Raw genomic sequence first — 12,585 nt, forward strand, 5'->3', positions numbered from 1 at the left:
TATTTGTTCCCATTTTGCAACCACCTCTGTAGGTTCGCGTGCGGGTCTAGCTCGCTCTTTATTTTCTAGTTTTCTTTATTAAGTATGAGCGTCCTGGTACGACCTTTGTTTTTGTTGTACTGACATTAAATATTGTAACGAACAGATTTATAAACGAGTGTGGCCGGCGTTTTTCTGATATTGATTTCATGTGCCTGTATGGCTCACGCTGGACCATGCTAGCCTCTGGAGATTTTCCCCGGAGAGCACGGGACGCATGCTTTGCAACAGTAGAACCGTAGTAACGCGCAGTAATTTTTAGTTCACCTCTGTGGTGGATAGCCTGTATTCGTCGTCACTTACTGGGAAGCCGTTCACGGAACAAGATGTTTTAGTATAGATAGATTTTTTTTGCTCTGTTCCGGGGCCCAGTTTCTTCTGCCAGCCTCCAGTTTTGTTTTAAGTTATTTTGTAGTTCAGGTTCAGTTGCTCGCCTTGAGTCTGTTTTAGATTATTGATGCTGTCAAAGGCGAGTATCCATTTCTGACTATGTTGCTTTTATTTACCGAATTCGTGTAATTTTCGTTTCGAATCTTTGTTTATGACTTCTTTCCGTTTCTGTGTCTTCTGTCCGTTTCTTTGTCTTCTTTCCGTTTCTTTGTCTTACGTTTATATCTATGCAAGGGAAGAGCTGAGACTGTTCTGGTTTATTATGATTTGACTTTAAGCCAGTTTTTGTTTGCTAACCTTCTGTAAGATTTTGGTTCATGTTCGCGAGTCGTATTTGTATTTCTCCGTCCTGTATTGTTGGTCAGCTTTCCTTTCACTGCGTGTCGTTTCTTGTTTAGTTAGCCTAGTGTGTCCTACGTTTATTCTATGTAGGGTTTTCTAACATATTTTGTCTTGGTGTTCATGATAGCTTTGGTGATTTTTTATTGATTTGCCGCCATCTTGTTTCGGCCGCCATCTTGTTTCGGCCGCCATTTTTGACGTCCATCTTTGATGTTTATGTTTTTTGGACACCTTTGATGTTTAGTTTGATGTTTCGAATTCTAAGTTTAGTTTTTTCTTTCTATCAGTTTCCACCGCTCCGCGCTCCGCGCTTCTCGCTCCGCACTTCTCGCTCCATGCTCCACGCTTCACACTCTACTGTTCTGCACTCTTACTCAAGCTAGTCATTTCTACTTCACATTTTAGCTTTAATTCACATTCTAAACTTAGATTAGTTTTTCCGCCACGCTCCTATATAAGTTATTTAGCTCTTCATAGGTTTATGTTTAGCTTTTTATAGATTGATATTACGAGCTGATTCCTGATTGCTATGACATTGACAAGTATGACCATATCCACAATAAAACTTTAATTAATTTTCCAGTTCTAGTGTTCGTTTTGTTTTGTGAGCGCGTCGGTTCTTTGTAGCACCAAAATTACATCCTCCAGAATTTACATAAGTCATCTTAAAATCTTACAGCAACTCAAGGGCAAGCACAGTGCTGATTGATACAGTTGCTGATCCAGTTTCGTTCGGGAAATGGCAGGCCCAGCAAACATTACCAATAATCTGACTGATGTTGGACACTTTCTCCTGTTTTTTTTTTTTTTGCGTAGCAAATGCTCAACTTGCTTGTCAAGGAGATACTGCACAGAAACTGACTGAAATTCAGCGCAAAGCAAGCCAGTGCCGAGACGTAAAAAGTGTGCTGCATGGCGTGTTCGGAAATGGCGACCTGTGGATCTGCGTGGAGATCAAAGCTTTCCTCTGTATCAGAAACACCGGCAGAATCCAAACTTTGGCCTAGTACCAGCGGAACTACTTGTTGTTGCTAACCGAACTAATAAAGACATTGTCCTCTTTCTTATTTCGAGCCATTGTTATCGTATCAAAGGTTGTTTCTCAAGGAAAAATTCGCTTTCGGTTGTCACCGATCGTTTGATGTGTAACCACGATGTTGTAAAACCGAGTGAACTTCGGGTGTTCCCGTCATGGCCGAGAGTCTCTTCGGTAGTTTCCGTATGCAAAATTCGTAAGCTGAGCATGCGCACTCACAAAGTAAACTGGTTCCCGATTTCGGTTTATGAAACGAACCAATGGATGTCGAGTACCTTCCAAATAAGGACATTTCCGTTCGATTACGATTGCTGCCTTTGCAACGGACAAGTGGCTGAGTGAATGGAACATTCATCAAAACACTGATGTCATGTTATAGGTCAAGAGCTCCTGCGCAGTTTCGTATGTCGTGAATGCACTGTTTTGCTGAGGACAAAGCCGTAACTAGCCTTTGAAATGAGACATTTTTTGGCGGGGGAATATCGACTACAGAAGACAATCAATGCCACACATGTTCACATTTTGTCTTTATTGACAGATAAATAGGACACTTTTGACAAAAACACCGACACACATGGATGATAGGTATGTTATGGAAACATAATCTGCTAAAATACCCAAAACAGAGTTTTGAACGATTTGGTCAATTTTGCACTGGCCCACCTGCCCTTAATAAGGATATTGGGCGATAATTTGTGCATAATGACTTCTCGCCTTTCTTGTAAACTGGGGTAACATGTGCCACTTTCCAAGCCTTTGGAAATCTACCTTCGACTAATGATCTACTAAACAGTTTTGAAAGTGGATCAGAGACAACGTCTACGGCTGCTTTAAGAATCTTGTTATGAACAAGATCGGGACCAACTGCCTTGTTTTGGTCAAGGGATTTAATAATTCCAGAAACCATGTCAGTAGTAATAATAAGTGGAGGAGCGGATCCTGGGTGCTCTGACAGGGTTGGAAAAGGATCATCTTCATCATCAATACAGGATTGGTTAACAAAAAATGTATTAACTACTTCTGCTTTCTCCTTATCAGAATAACAAATAATTCCGTTATTGTCAATTGGTGGAATTTCTGACTGTGATAGGCCTTTCTTGGTCATGAAATTATTTACTAACTTCCACCAATCTTTGTTACCAAAATGTATTTGCGAAATTATTCTATCGTCCAATTCAATATCATATTCTTCTTTTCTTTTACGAATTTTGTCTACTAAAATGTTTCGAATGCGTCTGAATAACGCCCAACACCACATAGAGAATAACGCCCAACACCACATAGAGAATAACGCCCAACACCACATAGAATCTAAACGTTTAGCTAAACTGTGTATTATTTGTTTTTTCCTTATCAACTTTTTAATTCCCTCGGTTATCCATGGGGCATATCGTTCATTTATCACAACTGTTTTTACAGGCATACAGTGCTTGGCAGCAGTCATTAGTATATCCGTAAATGATTCGACTGCTGCATCCAGTGGTTCTAAGTTAACAACCTCAGGCCAATCTAGATTTTGCAAATCATCTACAAATTTCCCAATATTGAGTTTTGAATAATTATAAATGGTGCGCTTGAATGAACGTTTTAAATTAACTGTTTTCTTTATTTTAACATACGGACAAGAATGGTCACTGCAAACTGGAGGGAAAATATCAACTGCATCTATCATGTCTGGACATGGGGTTAATATCAAGTCAATAAGAGTAGATGAATGTTCTGTAATTCGTGTTGGTTCTGTCACGATTTGAAACAAACTATTAACATTTAATAATCGTTGAAGGTGAGGCGGAGGGTTGTTCATACAATCAGCATTAAAATCGCCAAGTATTATCAATTTATGTGGTGTCCTTGATGCTGACTGAATTGATTCATCAATCAAGTCCCAGTAATTTACATTAGCATCTGGTGGTCTATAAAAAGTACCAACAAGAAGGGTCTCCTGGTCGATTTTGGTTTCCACCCATACCGCCTCTAGAGAAGGTATGCTCAAATCGTATCTGGGTTTGCATATCAAATTACTCTTCACATACACCGCCACACCCCCATGAGCATCACCAGGCCTATCGCATCTTACTGGTGGATGAAAACCATTCAGAGTAATATCTTCATTATCAACATCTGTGGACAACCACGTTTCTGAAACAGTAATAATATCGAAACGTCCTAATTCGGCCTGCAAATGAAATATTTTGTTCTTAAGACTTCGCACATTAATATGAACAATAGATATGATTTGTTCTCCTGGTCCAGGGTTTGGTTCCACATCCCCACAAAGCAGCAACAAACACAAACATATGAAACAAAAAAGCATGTTCACAAACATCAATGTACTGACGAGGACATTAGAAAAGTTCGTCTTATTTTTCAAACCGTTATTACAACATCGACTTCGACGACTCAAATGGTGTGAAAAACTGGCATCGTTTAATAGCAAGAACAATAAGAGGGCTAGCGACAAGCCTCTTGACACGTACAACAAAAGAACTAGACATGAATTAACATTTCTGATATTCATAAAATAAAGTTTATGCGTCGATAGTTTGACTGCGACACCGGAGTAGCCCCCAATCCTGGCCCTGAACTGTTGAAGACTACATCCACTCATTACGTCACAGCTCTTTGCAAGATTTCAAACCAGTCAGAGGCCAGGAGGTGGTACCACGTCAGTCCCGCGCTCAGAATGATACAACCGGGAAAAACTAATTCATATTCAATGCTACAATAGTGGATGAGTGAGAAAGGAAAAGAGAATAACAACATCATCTGACAATGTCTCAGGATGAGAGTGAAATAAGAATAAAATAACAAGACAATCACCACAAACAACACCAACAAAGAGGACAAGAAAATTATTGATCGGAAAAATGTAAACAAGTACGAAACAAATCAAAAAATAATAATTATAAATAAACGCTTCAAACGAAACCTTTTAGGCATATGGCCATTGGCTCTCTCTCATTTCAACATACCAGGAAACAAGACAGGGGGGGGGGGGGGGGGGGGAGTTGAAATAGGCGAGCACGCGGACTGGAGTGACATCTTTCTGTTTTGGTTACTGATATGGCCTGTTTTTACACACTTCGTGGTCGGCTGGGCGTTAAGCAAACAAACAAACAAACAAACAAACAATCACCACACCACACTTGTTATAAACATTACCCAGACACAACCATCACACACCATTTGTTGTAAATCGTTATTTAGATCACCACACCACACTTTTACGTTACCAAGATCACCTCACCACACTTGTAAAACGTTACCCAGATCACCACACCACACTTGTAGCAAAACGTTACCCAGATCACCCAGATCACCACAAAAAAAATTGTAGTAAAACGTTACCCAGACACAATCTCCACACAACGGCCATGGATTGTTTTGACAGAGTGATCAGCACACAGAACCCCTGTACACCGTATCCAAGCTGCAGCCACTCACTTTGACAGAGTGATCAGCACACAGAACCCATGTACACCGTATCCAAGCTGCAGCCACTCACTTTGACAGAGTGATCAGCACACAGAACCCCTGTACACCGTATCCAAGCTGCAGCCACTCACTTTGACAGAGTGATCAGCACACAAAAAACCTGTACACCGTAACCAAGCTGCAGCCACTCACTTTGACAGAATGATCAGCACACAAAACCCCTGTACACCGTAACCAAGCTGCAGCCAATCACTTTGACAGAGTTATCAGCACACAGAACCCCTGTACACCGTAACCAAGCTGCAGCCACTCACTTTGAGAGAGTTATCAGCACACAAAACCCCTGTACACCATAACCTAGCTGCAGTCACTCACTTTGACAAAGTTATCAGCACACAAAACCCCTGTACACCGTAACCAAGTTGCAGCCACTCACTTTGAGAGAGTTATCAGCACACAAAACCCCTGTACACCATAACCAAGCTGCAGTCACTCACTTTGACAGAGTTATCAGCACACAGAACCCCTGTACACCGCAACCAAACTGCAGCCACTCACTTTGACAGAGTTATCAGCACACAGAACCCCTGTACACCATAACCAAGCTGCAGCCACTCACTTTGACAGAGTTATTATCACACAGAACCCCTTTACACCATAACCAAGCTGCAGCCACTCACTTTGACAGAGTAATCAGCACACATAACCCCTGTACACCATAACCAAGCTGCAGCCACTCACTTTGACAGAGTTATCAGCACACATAACCCCTGTATACCATAACCAAGCTGCAGCCACTCACTTTGACAGAGTTATCAGCACACAGAACCCCTGTACACCATAACCAAGCTGCAGCCACTCACTTTGACAGAGTTATCAGCACACAGAACCCCTGTACACCATACCCAAGCTGCAGCCACTCACTTTGACAGAGTTATCAGCACACAGAACCCCTGTACACCATAACCAAGCTGCAGCCACTCACTTTGACAGAGATATCAGCACACAGAACCCCTGTACACCATAACCAAGCTGCAGCCACTCACTTTGACAGAGTTATCAGCACACATAACCCCTGTACACCATAACCAAGCTGTAGCCACTCACTTTGACAAAGTTATCAGCATACAGAACCCCTGTACACCATAACCAAGCTGCAGCCACTCACTTTGACAGAGTTATCAGCACACAGAACCCATGTACACTATAACCAAGCTGCAGCCACTCACTTTGACAGAGTTATCAGCACACATAACCCCTGTACACCATAACCAAGCTGCAGCCACTCACTTTGACAGAGTTATCAGCACACATAACCCCTGTACAGCATAACCAAGCTGCAGCCACTCACTTTGACAGAGTTATCAGCACACAGAACCCCTGTACACCATAACCAAGCTGCAGCCACTCACTTTGACAGAGTTATCAGCACACAGAACCCCTGTACACCATAACCAAGCTGCAGCCACTCACTTAGATCGAAGCATGCAATCCTACTTACCAATGCTTGCCCACCCTTATCTGCTTACTTTTCAACGAAACAAGACATAGATATACACTGTATGCCCTTGGACACAACGAAATCAGTCTCTGAACTGAGACTGTGTTAGTGTGTGTGTTTGTTTGTTTGCTTAACGCCCAGTCCACCACGAAGGGTTATATCAGGGCGGTGTTGCTTTGACATTTAACGTGCGCCACACACAAGACAGAAGTAAAACATGTAAAATATTGTTTGGTTTAATTCAGCGTTTCGACGGTTGAAAGTGAACCATGCCGTCCAAAAACGCCATTTTTGAAGGGTAGCTGCGGCCAAGGACCGATGACGTTATACCCGGATATTACTCAGATCAAAGAAACATATTTTTGATCAGAACAAAGGCAGATCTTCAAATACACGTATGTTTCTAAACAAAAACATCGATGTTTTTGTTTTGTTTTCCAAAATGTTAATCAATGAATGAACTAGTGATAACAAACATGGTATCTGTGTGTTTTATGTTTGTACACATACTTTCTTATTTACATTAGGTGCAGAAAAAGTCATTATGTTAAATTTTACATTATACAAAAAGACTTGAATTTATCATACGTGAAACTATAGTGTTGTGTCTGCTGGTGTCAAAAACGGATGTTTAACATCTGGGCTATACCACTGAAAAGATACCCTTTACTTTTTGTTTTCACACACACACACACACACACACACACACACACACACACACACACACACACACACACACGCACACACACACACACACGCACTCACACACACATACACACGCACACAGAGACACACACGCACCTGTGCGAGGTAAGGATGAGAGTGCGCCCCCCTGACCGGACCGAGGACAGCACGTCCCACAGATGGCGTCTCGCGCCGGGGTCAAGGCCGGCGGAGGGCTCGTCCAGCAGGATGACGGAAGGGTCTCCGATCAGCGATACCGCTGTGCTCAGCTTGCGCTTCATCCCCCCGCTCAGGTTGCCCGCCTGGTGGTCAGCAGTCAGTGTTATGCGTTAGTTGTTTGACCACAGTGAGACATTTGACACAGAGCGAGACAGTCAGTGTTATAGTTTATACGTAAGTTGTTTGAACACAGTGAGACATCCGTCGCGATATAACCTTGAATGGTTGAAAACGACGTTAAACACCAAATAAAGAAATAAAGAAAAAACAGTGAGACATTTGACACAGAGCGAGACAGTCAGTGTTATGTGTTAGTTGTTTGAACACAGTGAGACATTTGACACAGAGCGAGACAGTCAGTGTTATGCGTTAGTTGTATGTTTGTCCACAGACTTTTATTCGGCGCCACGCAAACATCTTGATATGCACCAGACCAGAGATACACGCGTACTTGCTACAGATCTCTGACCAGACGCGTGAAACCGCAACGCGAATATCACTTGCGAAACGAAAGGCAGGTACCCATTCTGTTCGTAAACTGAATAATTGTCAGTTATCACATACGTCAACAGTCAACTGTAAAATATCGTGCATGCGGAATATGAACTTGTGCATGTATGCCGTGCCCAAAAATCGTATGTCTTAGAATGTTTCTTCTTTCTCGGTAACGCTGCAAACTGATAGCCGCCATCTTGAAATCAAAGTTATCGTAACGACAACAGTGCGTATCGGTAGGGATAGGCAGCTCAGTCTAACTTTATCGTAGGACAGTGCCTACGATAGGCGTTATCGGTGGTTCATGAATTCCACGATAGGGGGTTATCGGAAGTTTTCTGTTTCTCGTACTGACAAAATCCCTGTCGTAGCTTTCCTGAATATGGGCCCAGGTGTATCAACAAATGAAAACGGAGACAGCTGTGTACGTTATTAACAGCTATCGTGTTTTCAGTGTGGCGATAGGGTCTGATATTTTGACGAGAACAAGTATAATACGCCGAGTCAAAATATCTGATCCTATCACTACGCTGAAAACACGATAGCGTTCATATTGCTATTCTGACGGTACGCTAGGTACAGGGTCATAAACTAGCAAAAAGTAAGTTTTTGCTTTGATGCAGCTGTTTTCTGACAAGACAGGGCAGACGAAATTTCTTCGCACGTGTCAGTGCGCATATACACGTATCTGCCCTCTGGCAGCAAAACATCACTCTTCGACTCGGCGTATTATACTTGTTCTCGTTAAAGTATCCGACCCTTTCGCTTCGCGCACGATATCGTTTAAAATGCTATTCTGACCTAGGTACAGGGTTTTAAACATTCACAATGTAACTGTAAGTTTTTGCTTCGATGCATCTGTTTTCAGACGAGAGCAAACGAAGCTTCTTCCGCATGTGTTAGTGCGCATTGACACTTATCTGCCCTCTGGCGGCTAAACTACGGCAACACCAGACTTGGCAAAGCGGTAACTTTCGACCAACACAGCCTACCGGGACGGTTGGCCTAGTGGTAAGGCGTCCGCCCCGTGATCGGGAGGTCGTGGGTTCGAACCCCGGCCGGGTCATACCTAAGACTTTAAAATTGGCAATCTAGTGGCTGCTCCGCCTGGCGTCTGGCATTATGGGGTGAGTGCTAGGACTGGTTGGTCCGGTGTCAGAATAATGTGACTGGGTGAGACATGAAGCCTGTGCTGCGACTTTTGTCTTGTGTGTGGCGCACGTTAAATGTCAAAGCAGCACCGCCCTGATATAACCCTTCGTGGTGGACTGGGCGATAAGCAAACAAACAAACAAACCAACAAAGTCTCAGTTCAAAGACTGATTTCGTTGTGTACAAGGGCATACAGTGTATATCTATGTCTTGTTTCGTTGAAAAGTAAGCAGATCAGGGTGGGCAAGCATTGGTAAGTAGGATTGCATGCTTCGATCCCTGAGAGCGAAGGAATGACCGTCTGTTCCAGTTGAATTGGAACAACCACGTGTGTTTGTTAGTGCGAATATGAAAGCATATTCGCAAACTTCCTGCGGAATATGGCCCGATGATCGGAATAGGGTTGTGTAAGTCTATCCAACCACAACCCCCGAATTCCCCCACGTGTCTATCAGAATAACAATTTAGCTGGTTGTGCTCCATTCATCCAAATGACTCTATGCGGCATTTGTTTGTGTGTCATTGAAGTGTGTTTCTAAAGTGTGGATTTGTTTGTGTGTCATTGAAGTGTGTTTCTAAAGTGTGGATTTGTTTGTGTGTCATTGAAGTGTGTTTCTAAAGTGTGGATTTGTTTGTGTGTCATTGAAGTGTGTTTCTAAAGTGTGGATTTGATTGTGTCATTAAAGTGTGTTTCTAAAGTGTGGTTTTGTTTGTGTGTCATTGAAGTGTGTTTCTAAAGTGTGGATTTGTTTGTGTGTCATTGAAGTGTGTTTCTAAAGTGTGGATTTGTTTGTGTCATTAAAGTGTGTTTCTAAAGTGTGGATTTGTTTGTGTGTCATTAAAGTGTGTTTCTAAAGTGTGGATTTGTTTGTGTGTCATTAAAGTGTGTTTCTAAAGTGTGGATTTGTTTGTGTCATTAAAGTGTGTTTCTAAAGTGTGGATTTGTTTGTGTGTCATTACAGTGTGTTTCTAAAGTGTGGATTTGTTTGTGTGTCATTAAAGCGTGTTTCTAAAGTGTGGATTTGTTTGTGTGTCATTAAAGCGTGTTTCTAAAGTGTGCATTTGTTTGTGTGTCATTAAAGCGTGTTTCTAAAGTGTGGATTTGTTTGTGTGTCATTAAAGTGTGTTTCTAAAGTGTGGATTTGTTTGTGTGTCATTAAAGTGTGTTTCTAAAGTGTGGATTTGTTTGTGTGTCATTAAAGTGTGTTTCTAAAGTGTGGATTTGTTTGTGTGTCATTGAAGTGTGTTTCTAAAGTGTGGATTTGTTTGTGTGTCATTAAAGTGTGTTTCTAAAGTGTGGATTTGTTTGTGTGTCATTGAAGTGTGTTTCTAAAGTGTGGCTTTGTTTGTGTGTCATTGAAGTGTGTTTCTAAAGTGTGGCTTTGTTTGTGTGTCATTGAAGTGTGTTTCTAAAGTGTGGATTTGTTTGTGTGTCATTGAAGTGTGTTTCTAAAGTGTGGATTTGTTTGTGTCATTGAAGTGTGTTTCTAAAGTGTGGATTTGTTTGTGTGTCATTGAAGTGTGTTTCTAAAGTGTGGATTTGTTTGTGTCATTAAAGTGTGTTTCTAAAGTGTGGATTTGTTTGTGTGTCATTAAAGCGTGTTTCTAAAGTGTGGATTTGTTTGTGTGTCATTAAAGCGTGTTTCTAAAGTGTGGATTTGTCACAATGATGTTACCTGCACTAATAGGTTGACTGTTGTGTTTTCATGTTGTTTAAACCAAGACAGGTGTGTGAACTCACTCGCTTGGCGCCGTGCGAGCCGAGCTCAAGGATATTAAGGAATGACGTGACGCATTCCTGCAGGTGTGAATGGGGGATGCCGCGCAGCCTCCCAAACATGGACAGTGTCTCCTCGCACGTCATGTGTTCGATCAGCGGGTCTATCTGCGGGCAGTACCCCATGCTGCGCTGGACCTGAACAATATAAAATACACAATACATAAGACAAAACTACACGGTATTTTTTTTTTTTTTTTTTACAAAAAAATGACATTTTACACAGATCGAGACAGTGAGAGACATCCGAGACGTCCGAGACGTTCTCCCAGCAGTCGAGGTTATCAATGACTGTCCAGATCTGTGTCAAATATATCATTTGTGTCAAATATACAAGTAAAATTAATGTATAGTTAGCGAGAACTCCTTATATTTTCTTCAAGATTAAACGCACACAAGCATGCACACTGTTTTGTTGTCCAGCCAGCAGCATGCACACTGTTTTGTTGTCCAGCCAGCAGCATGCACACTGTTTTGTTGTCCAGCCAGCAGCATGAACATGAGTTTTTTTGTAGACTTGAGCTAAAAGGAGAAAAATCCAATGTCCAGCCAGCAGCATGAACATGAGTTTTTGGTCGACTTGAGCTAAAAGGAGACAAATCCAGTGTTCGGTAGATACACATCACATTAGCACAATCTTGGGAATTAGCCCTGATATTGCGGCTAAAATTTCATTTACTCATCTAACAAGAAAAACGATTGCTTAGACGACTCTCCTTCGCCATTTTCCAGTGACCCCCCTTCGTAGACCCCTTACCCTCCGCCCCAAAATAAGACGTACTCCCTCCCCTTGAGGTCCCTCGTAACCCAATAGAAGACTCCCTCCCCTTGAGGTCCCTCGTAACCCAGTAGAAGACTCCCTCCCCTTGAGGTCCCTCGTAACCCAATAGAAGACTCCCTCCCCTTGAGGTCCCTCGTAACCCGATAGAAGACTCCCTCCCCTTGAGGTCCCTCGTAACCCTCTAGAAGACTCCCTTCCCTTGAGGTCCCTCGTAACCCGATAGAAGACTCCCTCCCCTTGAGGTCCCTCGTAACCCAATAGAAGACTCCCTCCCCTTGAGGTCCCTCGTAACCCGATAGAAGACTCCCTCCCCTTGAGGTCCCTCGTAACCCAATAGAAGACTTCCTCCCCTTGAGGTCCCTCGTAACCCAATAGAAGACTCCCTCCCCTTGAGGTCCCTCGTAACCCAATACAAGACTTCCTCCCCTTGAGGTCCCTCGTAACCCAATAGAAGACTCCCTCCCCTTTAGGTCCCTCGTAACCCAATACAAGACTCCCTCCCCTTGAGGTCCCTCGTAACCCAATAGAAGACTTCCTCCCCTTGAGGTCCCTCGTAACCCGATACAAGACTCCCTCCCCTTGAGGTCCCTCGTAACCCAATAGAAGACTTCCTCCCCTTGAGGTCCCTCGTAACTCGATACAAGACTCCCTCCCCTTGAGGTCCCTCGTAACCCAATAGAAGACTCCCTCCCCTTGAGGTCCCACGTAACCCTCTAGAAGACTCCCTCCCCTTG

At 42.8% G+C, this 12,585-nt stretch overlaps 1 protein-coding gene across 1 annotated transcript in view; it reads right to left on the bottom strand.

The window, feature by feature from the left end:
* Window positions 1–12,585, bottom strand: part of LOC138970442 (phospholipid-transporting ATPase ABCA3-like) — a 93,348-nt gene that overhangs the window by 11,133 nt on the left and 69,630 nt on the right. The window contains exons 9-10 of the mRNA XM_070342901.1: window positions 11,035–11,208; window positions 7,545–7,729 (exon numbers count right to left, since the gene is read on the bottom strand). Coding sequence (XP_070199002.1) covers window positions 7,545–7,729; window positions 11,035–11,208 — 359 coding nt within the window. The remainder of the gene's footprint in view (window positions 1–7,544; window positions 7,730–11,034; window positions 11,209–12,585) is intronic.

This window comes from Littorina saxatilis, linkage group LG7, assembly GCF_037325665.1.
Source record: "Littorina saxatilis isolate snail1 linkage group LG7, US_GU_Lsax_2.0, whole genome shotgun sequence".
Taxonomy (NCBI): domain Eukaryota; kingdom Metazoa; phylum Mollusca; class Gastropoda; order Littorinimorpha; family Littorinidae; genus Littorina; species Littorina saxatilis.